At 35.3% G+C, this 12,875-nt stretch overlaps 1 protein-coding gene across 7 annotated transcripts in view; it reads right to left on the minus strand.

The window, feature by feature from the left end:
• The window catches only part of RALYL (RALY RNA binding protein like), a 383,196-nt gene that overhangs the window by 109,836 nt on the left and 260,485 nt on the right, over positions 1–12,875 (minus strand). For 2 of the 7 annotated variants that reach the window (XM_027686149.1, XM_027686066.1), the window contains exon 1: positions 2,565–2,679. The exons of the other annotated variants lie outside the window; for them this stretch is intronic. In XM_027686149.1, the coding sequence (XP_027541950.1) occupies positions 2,565–2,601 (37 nt within the window). In that variant the 5' untranslated portion in view covers positions 2,602–2,679. Of the gene's footprint in view, positions 1–2,564; positions 2,680–12,875 lie in introns of those variants that run through there. 7 annotated transcript variants of the gene reach the window in all.

Consider the following 12,875-nt stretch of genomic DNA (forward strand, 5'->3'; position numbering starts at 1 on the left):
CTTGGCCCTGCAGAGGACAACCCCAAGAGTCACACCATGTGCCTTAGAGTATCATCCAAATGCTTCTTGAACTCAGACAGCCTTGGTGCTGCAACCACTTCTCTGGGGAGCCTGTTCCAGTGCCCAACCACCCTTTGGATGAAGAACATTTTTCTAACATCCAACCTAAACCTCCCCTGACACAACTTCAGGTCATTCCCTTGGGTCCTGTCACTGGTCACCACAGAGAACAGATCAGTGCCTGACCCTCTTCTTCCCCACATAAGGAAGTTGTAACTGCAATCAGGTCTTCCCTCAGTCTCCTCTTGTCCAGGCTGAACAGGCCAAGTGACCTCAGCTGCTCCTCATACGACTTACCCTCTAGACCCTTAACCGTCTTTGTTGCCCTCCTTTGGACACTCTTTAATGGCTTAATATCTTTATTATATTGTAGCGTACAAAACTGCACACAATGTTCAAGGTGAGGCCGCACCAGTGCAGAGCAGAGCAGGACAATCACCCTCTAGCAGCAGTTTTGTACCTGGGACAGACATTGGAAATGGGGATTACTTATATTTTGTGTTAGAAAAATGTCATCATGCCTTACTTTTTCTATCCTTCTCTCCAATCTGACGTGCTTTTAAATTAAGTACAGAATGTATTTATTTTAAAACATTAAAAAAGGGTTAGGAAAACAATGGCTATAATACTCTGAAGTGTATATGAAATCCAAAAGCAGAACTTCAATGAAAAAGAAAAAGACACAAATCTCACTTTCATTTTATGCCACAAGTTCAACTGTGGTAGTGAGAGGTAGTGAGGAGATATAAGCCTCAAGGTTTACCTCACACACACTGGAAATTATATACTAAATATTTTTTATTATTACTTATTAAGGGCCACCAGAAATGCACAGAAAATGTAGTACCTGCTTACTGTTTAATTGCAGCTGCTACCATAATCCCTTATATTTCAGAATAACAATTGCTTGGGTGAAATCTATCCTTCAAAAAGCCTTTGAATGATATCAACCAAAGCAATTTCAAATTGCTTGAATTGTTTGGTTTTTAAGGTTTTTGCAATTGCTAGTTAGCAAAGAGGTATTAATGAAGCATTCACATATACAGTATTGGTACCTATATATGTATAATATACACACCTTTATATATATAATATATCATATATATAATATTGAGACATTTTATCATTTTGGATCTCAAAACAAGTGACAGTTCTAAAACTAGAAAACATTGCAACAACCACCCTCATAATTACAAATTTGATTCTGATCATGTTTCATTCTTTTTTTTTCATCTAGACAAATCACAGATTTTCCTTGGAGTCAGCAGCGGTGAAAGGCAGGTTGTCTTCACAAAAGCATTCTTAGAAGCACCCTGTGCCATTCCCATGAATGACTGTATTCTTGCAATAAAAAGCTAACTCAGCTACCCAGGCACAAATTTTCTTATTGTACACCATAACCAGGCTTGGACAAGAGAGATTGCAAGAATGCAGCTGGCTATAGAAAGAGCTCCCTGTTTACATAATAAAGATGAAGTAATTAATATGTTAAAATGAGCGAGATTAATTATAATTTGCCTGTATATGAATAATTTTATTTCATTGCTGCTATGGGAACAAAATTTATGATAATTTATTTTATTGAGTGTGAAACAGATGATGGATTTCTGTTGCAGAGATTTTAGCAGAGATCTGTCCTGCCAAACTTTCTGCATTCAGCACATGCATTTCTTTTGATCAAGACAAACTGAAAGACATCTATACAGATTCATCTATAAGGACCAGAAACTGAGTTCAGTGATATAGCTGTATATATCCCTCTGAAAAACGACAATGTTCTTGTTCAAATGAAGTCCAAACTTATCTGCTTTTGAATTGATATTCCCCCCCTCCTGTTCTCTCCCTGAAAACACACAGTGTCTATGTGGCATTTTTCTTAGAGGAATGTCTTTTTTGTCAGGTGCTTAACTGGAAAATCAAGCATTTAGAAGCCAGTGAATTTTCAGGGCTGGAATGTTTTAAATACACAGCAGAGACACATGTATGCTTCCCTTCCCATCTCCCCACCCTCCTCCTCCCCAGTTTCTGTAGTTTAAGCAAACTACTTAATTCTGAAAGTTATGATGGAGGAAAATAAAATAACCACCCTTAAAGTTCTGGTATCACTGGCTCCCTAATGTGAACCACATTAAAAAGTCCACCAAGTGAAAGCATGTTAACCCTGTCAAATCAAAGGCTACAGCTACCCAGTCATTAAGCCCTGGATAAAGGGCTCTTCTGAACTAAACTTATATTCAATCTTTATTTCTTTGTTGATATCATAAAGCTTTCTGAGGGTTTCCATAGTAACAAGTGAGCTAATTTTTGTATTTTTTTTTTTTTATTTTAAAGTTCTTTTATGCATTTAATACAGAGATATGGTGGGATAGTTGGCATGGAATACTGTTTCTGCTTTCCTGGTAAAATTCAACCAGAGCAGGGTAAAGTATATCATGTTTTCAATGAAATGGAGATTTATTCTCCCTCCTCTGCAAGAAAATTAAAAACCTTTACAATTTACTTACATCTTTGGTTTCTGCGCTTGCTCTTGTACATAGTCATTCTGAAGAAATTCCACTTTCTATGAAATAATTGCCTTGATCACAGACAAAAGAGATCGTGCTTCTGCTTTGCAGAGAGACAGTTGCTCACTGACAGAGGGTAACCAGCAGTCTCTCAGAGAAAGGCAGGGTAATACCATTCTCCTAAAATCCAGGGGAGATGTTGCTGGCTCTAACTATTTTCTCTGCCACAAATTTAAGAAACAAAGCATATTTATTTACATATTTTTTTCCAAAATAATTTTATACCAGCTAATAAAATCCAGAAAACATAATGAATTATGTAATCAGACAAAGTGAGGTAATGTGCTATTCGATGATCTGACATCAAGATTCCTTGAAAAATCCCTGACATAACCAAAATTGTATAAATGACTTCATAAACTAATAAAAACTAACTTTTTATTAAGACGTCTTAGAATTATGCATATGAGGATATTAAAATATTTTGGGCTATATTTTCAAGCAAAATGACTATTAAAAGAAAATTAACACATGTTAATCAATTAAATCCTGACTGCAGGTCTGAGCTCATGAATAGAGTATTCAGGAAATAACATACAACATGTAATTAATCTTTTTCATGCCTATGTTTACTTCTGCATTGCCCTTCAGTGATTTAATTTGGGGAAGGTTATTTAAGCAACATTCTGCTGATGGCTCATTTTTAAAGTGACTCCATTTTCTGCTAGTCTGTTGAATCACAAGGTCATGGAGAAAAAGTGGCAGCATTGTATGATCTTCCATACATATCACCATTTCAAAGAATCCAGATATCTTTCTAATGGGAGCGGGGGAAAGGGGAAGACATTTTTGCCATACTGGGGAGATAACATTCAAGAAGATGCCAGTAGCAGTTGTGGAGCCGACAAGAAGTGGAAATTCCAGGTCATTCAGCAATAAATCTGCCTTTAATAAAATTGTGTGAAAGTATTTCTTAATGTTTTAGGAAATTCATGTTTTAAGGTGCCTGTTTTGAGATATTGATCCCAGATACCACCAACACAGAAGTGCTGAAGGAATAGAGCCAAAGTATAGTGACTGAAATGTCTTAAAAACTGATAATAATACCCTTGCTGTTGTTTAAAATGCGTAGTTGGACAGCAACTGTCTAAACTACTCAAAGAAATCAAAAGCTAATATCTTTGGCTTACATAAAGATAAATAACATCTGGTGTCTGTGGATCATTCATGTTTCAGTCAAAGACATGAACGATTTGCAATATTAATCTAAAAACGTTGACCTACAGTTATTTTCCTAATGAAAAACAATTAAAAGAAATTAAAAGGAATGTCTCTCTCAATCTGCCTACCCTAAATTTATACTTTTTCTATATTTTTTCCCTCTCAGATATGTCAATATATTTTTACATCTCCAATATAATCATGTGTAGCTTTGTACACCATTTAATTCTCCTTTCAGTTGTTCGGTATTCACATGTCCTCACATCGACACACCCCTGGCTACTGAAGTGAAATCTTTACTTTATACTGGCTCTATTAATCTTATTTCCTCCTTCTGTCAAAATCTGACCACATATCTTTTCATTTGCTTTGGATTTGTATCAGCAAAGCTGAGGATAAAGTGTAGCCTGAAGAAAGTGAAAGCAATGGTAATTTTTAAATATTTCTTTAGTATTTCATCTAGAGTGATCTCAAAATGACACAGTTGAAACTACATCATATCTATTGTTGAGGTCAGCAGAAAGGTGGGAAATTGCAAAGCATATCAAAAGTGACAGGAAGGAAAAAAACTCGGATAATTATTCATTGTTAAGCATATCAGAAGATAAAATGTCTGTACCATAGAGAAAGACCCTGCAGGCCTTATACTTAAATAGAATTGTGCAGTTCATATACATTGGAGTCAATATTTTTGCAGGAATTTATATGAACTGATGATAGTTCCACAGTTGTCCTAATCTATTTTTCCTCTGAGTTAATTTGCAGCAGAATCATGTCTGTGATCGGACTTAGACTACAGAGGTCTGTAGTCTCCCTTTAAATTTGATGCTTAATCTAGCAATCTCTTCTTGCTCTTTTCCTTCTTCTACCTGAAGGCTCTCATTCATATTATTCAGTTCAATTTTTTCTTGTTTCATTGATTTGGCAAGATGTCTTCAATCTTTTTTTCTCAGACCATATTAGATCTTAACTATAAAACTCAGTTCTTTTCCCCCAGTTTTTATAATGTATTTATTACTAACTTTCCATATTATATTATACATAGCACATACAACAATATACGTATTGTTTCCATTGATCTTTCATGGATTATTCTATTACAACCATGTATTTGTATGGAAGTATCTTGACAATGATATAATATTAAAAAAAAACCTAAATGTAAATTTCATGGGATTAGAATTACTTTATTTTAAATCAATGATCCCTGAAAGCACAGCCTTTATTGGTTTTTCTCTGTGCTAATTGTAAGTCTTATTCTTCAGTCAGTGAAACGCATTTGCTAAAAATAACAAATACACTCTGTCTGGTGAATCATTCTAGGTGTCTTCATAAAAAATTTTGCAAGAAAATAACAAAACTTGAAGGTGCTGGTTAGCTTTGAGTGGGCACAGCTGCCTGCTGTTTCTCTGTGTTACTGTTTTCTGTTAGGAGAGTTTAAAATTCACTTTCACACTATTACAGCTTATAAAAAGTCAGAATCTTGCACATGGCTGGTTAAACGCTGCAAGCTTAGTGAGGTGGGAAGAAATGAATGTAACCTCAGCAACAAAGATCACCTGGTCATGTGATGTTTATTACTTTTTTACAAGGATATATCTTAAATGATTTCAAGAGTTTGAAATGTTCTTAAAACAGTCTGTTGGAATGAATTTTGTCAGTCGTTGCTGGTGGTAACAGAATTAATAATGTCCATATCTGCACATATCTTCTCTCACTTTTCTCTCTTGACCATCCTACTGGTCGCAATAAGGAGTTTTTTTTTTGAATGCTACAATAAATTTCTCAAACTCTCTTTTCAGAAGAGGAAAAGGACAAAGTGTAGATATTGTAAAACTATAATTGCTGACATGAATGTCATGTATTACTCATCGATAAACACTTTGCTTTGATTGTATCCTCAATTTTATTTTACAGGGAGAACAGATCTTAGACAAGAAAAGAAAGTGGAGGAAGCTTAAAGTGTGTTCTGTCTTTCATTGTTTAATTTGACACAGCCAAAGAGTCTTCTTAGATAATAACCTTTTATAGTTTCCACTATGGTTATTTTTATGATGTCAACTAAGAAAATATTACATCTATGAATATGAATTAGGGGTTTTATTAAATGAAGGATATGTGTAAGGATTAACATTTAACTTCTTCCAAGTAATAACTACTCCTTGATACAAGTAGTGGCGTATTAAAATCATATATGCACACCTTTTACTAGTATATATTTGGATAATTATCTGATGATAATGTTTTTTAACATGGTGTAATGTTAGATAAATAAAATTCACTAACGTCACTTAGCTATTAAGGCAGGTGTGTGATAAACTATTATGTTTATGATGTAATGAGGATAGAGCTTAAAATATTGGCCAAACCATACCCCTGCCTAAAACTGTAAAATACTGCACAAGCTGTGGTGGGTTGAATAAGAAAGAGTAAAATTTGTATGTCTAATGCCTACATCTGTAAGTTAGAATCAATGAGTTCCGTAAGTGGTTTTTTGGAGACAACAGAGCTGGCTAGAATTCCTGAAACAGATCAGAAATGAAGACTAAGGAGAGTGCCAAAGAAGGAAAAGGTTTATTAAAATGTTACTTGTAGACTAAGGGGCTCAATTCAGGTGCTTAAACATTCATGCCTAGCACTACTTTGATGATTTATGGCATCTGAGACACTCACATAGTGCCAGAAAATATGGCACAGCACCTGTGGGAAACCTACAACCTTCTGGAGCAACTTGTTGAAGCCAAGGCCATTTTATGTGGCTCTAAGTGTCGCCTTAAGGTTTTTTTACTTTTTGATTTTTCTAATTTTTATAAGTTTTAAGAAGTAATTATATAGCAGAAGTAGATTTTAAAACAGCTGCATTATTCCCTTACCCTTACCCTTAGCACAGTAGATACACATTCCTCAACCCTCTGACCCCAATTCCCCATATCAATTCTCCTAAATTCCATTAGAATGTTTAGTCTCTCTCCAAGGTAGTCCTTCTTCTGTTTGAGAACATCTAATCCATAGTCGGAACTTCAGGGTACAGTCAAGAGCTGGGTGACCGTGTGCCCTTTGTGCTCCGAGAAAGATGAAGATGATGAAGTAAAAGACCCCAGACCTAATTCCCAAGGGGTAGATTGGGGGTGGATCGGGGTAAAAGCCAGGGGGTGGAAAAACCTGGGATTGGATTGACAGTGTTATAAATTGTAACACCTAAGACAGAGAAGGCACACGTGTGTCTTGTAACTCTGTGCCTTAGAGGCACCATTAAATCCTTTTTTACCCTACCTCCAAGAATTAAATTGCCTTGCAGTTTTTTTTCTCCCTGAGTTTTCTTTTCGGCATCAAAGCAAATATTTAGGCAATTGAACCCTGCTCACAGAGTTTTATATTCAAACCTCCCTCTAATAACTGTCATTATACTCTGTCTTTTTTATACTTACTGTTATTGTTTTAAAGTGGTACTAACTTGAGCTCTCAAGTCTTGACCCTACAAGATTATGACTGACTGCAGCATGAATTATGTAGAAAGAGAAAATGATGTATGATTGAGAATTTGAGTATACTCAAAGAGGCCACTATTAGTACACAACCCACAGCTGACTGGGTGTATCAAGAAATTGTGTGGATAAAAGAGAAATAATGTCTCATAATACTTTCAAATCAGCAATATCTCCCTTTCCTAAAGACAAAAAGCCTGTCGAAGTGTTTTAAAAGCCTTCCTTCAGTTGATTTTTACTCTGACCAAGTGTTTGTATCCAGAACAACATACAGTGTGCAAGATTTCATGAAAACATGTATTTATTCAATAGCTGCATTAGAATGAATTTGCTACATTCACAGCATTTCTATCATCTAGCAATTTAGGAAAAAAAAACAGAAAAAAATTTTGCTTTTCTGGAGCTACTGGATTTTTAGAAAACTCTTTGATGTTTCTTGTCTCTATTGTCTTCTACATTTATGAGATTTTTACCCTGAGATCAGATCGATTGGCTAGAGCATGGTGCTAATAACACCAAGGTTGTGGGTTTGATCCCTGGATGGGCCATTCACTTCAGAGTTGGACTTGATAATCCTTTTGGGTCCCTTCCAACTCAGAATATCCTGTGAAATTCCACTTTTCTTCAGCCCTACTAGACAGTAAGGATACTTCACCACAAAAAATTCTTTTTGAGATAGCAGGAGAAAGCCCCTAAGGTACTGGTCCTACTTTCACCATGGGTAACTTTCTCTTCTTCAATGAAGCTTTTTCACTAGAATTTAATTTTTCTCATTGTTAAACTAGCATTTATCTTTAGTCTTTAAGAAATTTACTGTCAAGCTTCCCTTGTTAGACTGAGGTCTTTGTATCAGATGTCACTATTAGCATTCAACCATATGATCACAGAGGTATGAAAGGTCTGACACCTTCTTTCTCAGGTTGGAGCCCCTAATGGCTCTTCCTGCTGTCCCTTGCCTCGTTCTCAGCAGGTTCTGATTCCTCCAAAAAGAGTTCTAGAAATACATTTGGATATTTTTCTGTGACTAACAATTTCCAAAGTTTAAAGTGTCCCTTCCTACAAATGTAAGGTTGGAATCAACATCTGCACATCTGAAAATAAAACTGTTATTTATTAATAAAGAGAGAAATTTCAAAGAGAGACAAAAGGTTAGTGGAAAATCCCAAATCAACCAAGTAGAGGTACTTTATAACCGTCCTTGAATACATGAAAGTTTGACACACAAAAAAGCCATGAAGAAGCCATTTTCTGTGTCGCTGGATGTTAGAACAGCCATGTGTACAGACTGTAGCAACAAAGATTTAAATTAGTTGTTTGCAAACCAACTTTGTTACCGGTAAATTAAGCTATCTGTTGCATAAGAAGGGTTAAAGGATTTTATAATAGGTTAGGTATCTCAGAGAGGAGCCTACGTAGGAGGAGCCTACCTAGGAGATGGATGAGATGGCATCTTGTAGTTTTTTTCCAAGCCTTAGTTCTGATCCCATGTACCCAGATTAAATATCAACTGTTGTAAGATTCAGCACTAGACAAGATTTGGACCATATTAGTCCTTCAGCCTACCTAATATTAATGGAGCATTTCAGGTAGGTGGAGACTAGTATGATATGGGTTTGACACCAAAAAGTGTGAAGCATATAATGTCCTGTATCTACTTTTAAGGAATCCTGAAAAACCAACCTCTGCTCCTGACAGTGGAGCAGCTTTTACAACTGGGAATGAATGAAACCATCTGTGGTTGAATCCTGCTCTGTACCTTTCAAGCTACAAACACTGGTCTGATAACTCAGGCGCCCATGGATACACATTATGAATACCTTTTAGAATTTCACTCTGTCCTCAATTACGTTTGGGTAGCTTCCACAAATTCAGAGGAGCTACAATACATGGATATGCTGTAAGCATGAACCTTCCACTTTGCAATTCAGAATGATGATTTTGCACAACGAGTTCCTCCACAGCATTCTCCCCAGTTCCAAAGACTGACAGGGGTTCTAGAACAATTTAATACTTTCACAGCTTTAACTCCCTCCTTATTGATCATACTATCTTATATAAACCTTAAGTGAAACTTGGCCAATTCTTTCATGTTCCCTGTTCCAAGAAACAAGTAATACAGTTATGAATGCCTGATAGTTCTTCATTTTCTCAAAAAAGTACCAGGTATAAAAAATATTCCTCTGTTAAATGTCTGAAAAAACAGCTAAGCTTTAGGCTTAGATATTCTATATGGCAGCTTCTACAGTTGAAAAACACATCTTCCTTTCTGCTTTGGCAAGTGGAAAAAGTGGCAAATCAATATCAGAAGAATGCCATTCTGACTCCTTTCATTTGCTTTACACCTTCCTTAAGATCCAAGCATGTTCCTCCTCTCTAAGATCAGTTTATTTCCTAAGCCGTCTCAGTTCTTGACAGACTTGTTCTTGACTAGTTTCCTTTAGGTTTTGAGCAATTTTAATGTTTTTTTTTTTTGTTTTTCCCAAGTCCTGACTTCTTTTCATTTCATCTTTAATTTTATTTTAGCCAGGTTTTAACTAGCCCTGAAAAGTTTTAATTTGTTCTTCTATGTGCTCTGGTTGCTAGTTTGGCTGGGACATTTCACCATCTTTTTCATCTTGAGGTTGTCAGCATCCAGCAACCATATTTAGTTACTTTCACTTAGTTACTTTCAATTTCTAAAGACCCGTTTAACAACTAAGACAGTCTTAAGAGATGTTCAACTTCAGATTTCTCAGATTATGGGACTAAAACACACTTCCTTTCTATTAAAAAGACTTAGGTTTGTGTCCCAACTTTTTTCCCAAATATAAACCAAGATTCCACACAAAACTGTATTTTCTTCAGGATTTACATTAATATAGTTCAGAATGCAAATGATGTATAAAGAGGTGGTCTCCATTTTTCTGATCATTAAACTATATCTTAATAATTCAATTTATGAGCCATAATACCAGTAAAACTTCCCTATATTTTACCTTATAGTAATCCTTTAAATGATCATAATCTTTAATGTATTGCACAATATACCAAAGTTAGAATTCATAGAATTTCCTAAATAGAGCACAAACCAAATCTTGAAGTTGGAAATATATTAATTTAATGAAAAATTTAGAAAAAAGGCTATTGGATTTACAGTAAAACAAATTATCTCTGCTAGTTACTAGCACACTAAGAATTCAATTAGGCCTCTGAAACAATTCTTAATATGTCTAGAATTAGCATTTCAAAATATAATACTTTTTATCTATTGATAATCTTTAAAATTCTAGTGGAAAACTGTCAGAAAGACACTAAGTATTAGCAGTTTTTCTTTCTGGCATGATCCTGTAGCAAGCACCAGTTTCCATCATCTCAGAGCTGGTAAATATTCTGGATACTGTAAATATAAAAGAGTAGACAAACACCAGATGTGGAGGCAAATCAGTTGTGCTGAATTAAAAAAATATTTAGACTTTTAACAGACTAGCAAGTGCTTAATTGTGGATTTCGTACAAAATGTCCATACATATTTCTAGAGAAACAAAGAGCTGAATATTGGTGAGTTTTCATGAGAGATTTAAGAAAGATCTTTCTATCAGTCTATCTTGATTCTGCTTAAGTTACAGAATCATTCCACTTCAATATAGAGAGTTGTTTTTAATGGGAATTACACCCACGGTGTCATATTCTGCAAACAGATGATATCCATTTCAATTTGATTAGACTGACACGCAATTAAGTGCTGCCCCGTTTTCCTTTTCACATCGGTTTTAATTATCATACTGAAAAAACACTTTAGCATGCCAACTTTAATGGGACAAACTTTCAGAACAGAATTGACTCTTGCATAACCCAAGAATATTGGAAAAATTCATGTATCTTGGTTCTGCTTAAGGGCTCAGAAGTACTTGAATATCTCAAGTTTTATAGGTATAGCCATTTGAAGAAATCATTTGCTATCATCACCATTGCACTATGACATCCTACTTTAAAGTTTTTATATGTTTATTGAAACAGCTTTAACAGACATTCAAAATGCATTTTCAGTTCTTCAGTCTGTTGAACATGGTCTCCCTTTGCCTCCAAAACAGAACAGGGAGAAGTTGAGAAAGAACCTCTTGTGAACAAATGAGACCCTTAAAATGTCAATTTAGGGCTCACAACGATGTGAACTGATTATGTTTTAAGCCAATGTTCATTACAGCCAATGAACAGTCTCTGCTTCAACCTTCCATTTCAGACTAAGGCTTTTATAACAACAATCAAGAGAAAGCTGAAAATGTTCTACTTTCTTTTCTCATATTATGGGATCTTTCTTTCTCGGTGTGTGGGACACAGGACAATTTTAGTCCTAATCAATCAGTGCAATAGCTGGCTTGAGAGGGAGAATAAGGCCTTTAAAAGAGATGAAAAGTAGAAGAAGATTGATTTTTGGAATAATGGAAAAGCTGTATTGTAGCAATTCACCACAAGACCAAGCTAAAAGATGCACTATTGGCATGCATACAACAACATTCTTTGAATTACAGGGATGTGCAAAATGCCAGAATGACTCCAACTTCACAACTGCTCCTACTTTTTGTTGTGTTTTTTTAAGAGTTCATGTGCATGTTCCTATATGGGGTGGCAAGGTGGAGAAAGGTGCTAACAAGAGGTTGTTACATTAAAATTATTAATGCATCTGATTTAATGTCGTAATTAGATTGGTGGATGGCTGGGGAGGAGACACCTTTTCTCTGAATTCATGGGTTCCGTTTTTAGAATATGCCAGCTATATTTCAACTACTCTAAACATTACAGCTGGTTCAAAGATAATGTCTGAGACAATGGTATCCCAAAGAGAAACAAGATTTTTTTTCACTATGCTTATAGCAAGGTGAATTATTTGGTTTTGTTTTAAACTCAGATCAAGACTGGTACTGTAACACGATAGTGCTGAGTAACCTTTAACACTTTTTCACTGAAATGCTTTAAATATTGGAAAGAATATGAAACACTTAAAACACATTTTGCATTTAAAAAACCCTGGCTAATAACTAGAAACCCAACATTTTACAGAAATTTTAAAAAATCATTAATAGTTAAAAAGAGCATCAGAATATGGTTTTGCATGATAAAGTACTTCCAAATCAAACATTATCTAGTGAGGAATGTTTCAAAATCACAAGAAGAGGAAATTGGAAAGACTGGTACTTTTCACCTTGAGGTTTTACTACTAAATATCAGATTATACTGTGAATTAACTGCTAAAAATGCACACAGCAACTCTTTTCAGTATTCAAACCCAGAAAACAGAAGAGTGTTCTCAGTGACCTGAAAATGAATTAAAAAGACATGTCTGTACAGTAGAGAAGATAAAGAATGCTTTTTTCCCCTTGTGGACTTAGCAGGAAAAATGCTTTCTTATTAGGGTAAAGAGTTAAGAAGCTGAGCAAAAATGTGACACTAAGATATGAAAGATGCTTTATTAAACTCTAGTCTAAAATTGTAGGCAATGACAAACTTAGGTGCCAAATTTTCTATTCCCTGTTCTGTGGCACCTTGGAAAGGTAAAATCATTTCTCCTAGCATGAGAATAGCAGCTTCTGGAGTGAGTCTGTTCACAGAAGATACCAAAACCATAGGG

Source organism: Neopelma chrysocephalum, unplaced genomic scaffold, assembly GCF_003984885.1.
Source record: "Neopelma chrysocephalum unplaced genomic scaffold, ASM398488v2 Primary Assembly neopelma1_22, whole genome shotgun sequence".
Lineage (NCBI taxonomy): Eukaryota > Metazoa > Chordata > Aves > Passeriformes > Pipridae > Neopelma > Neopelma chrysocephalum.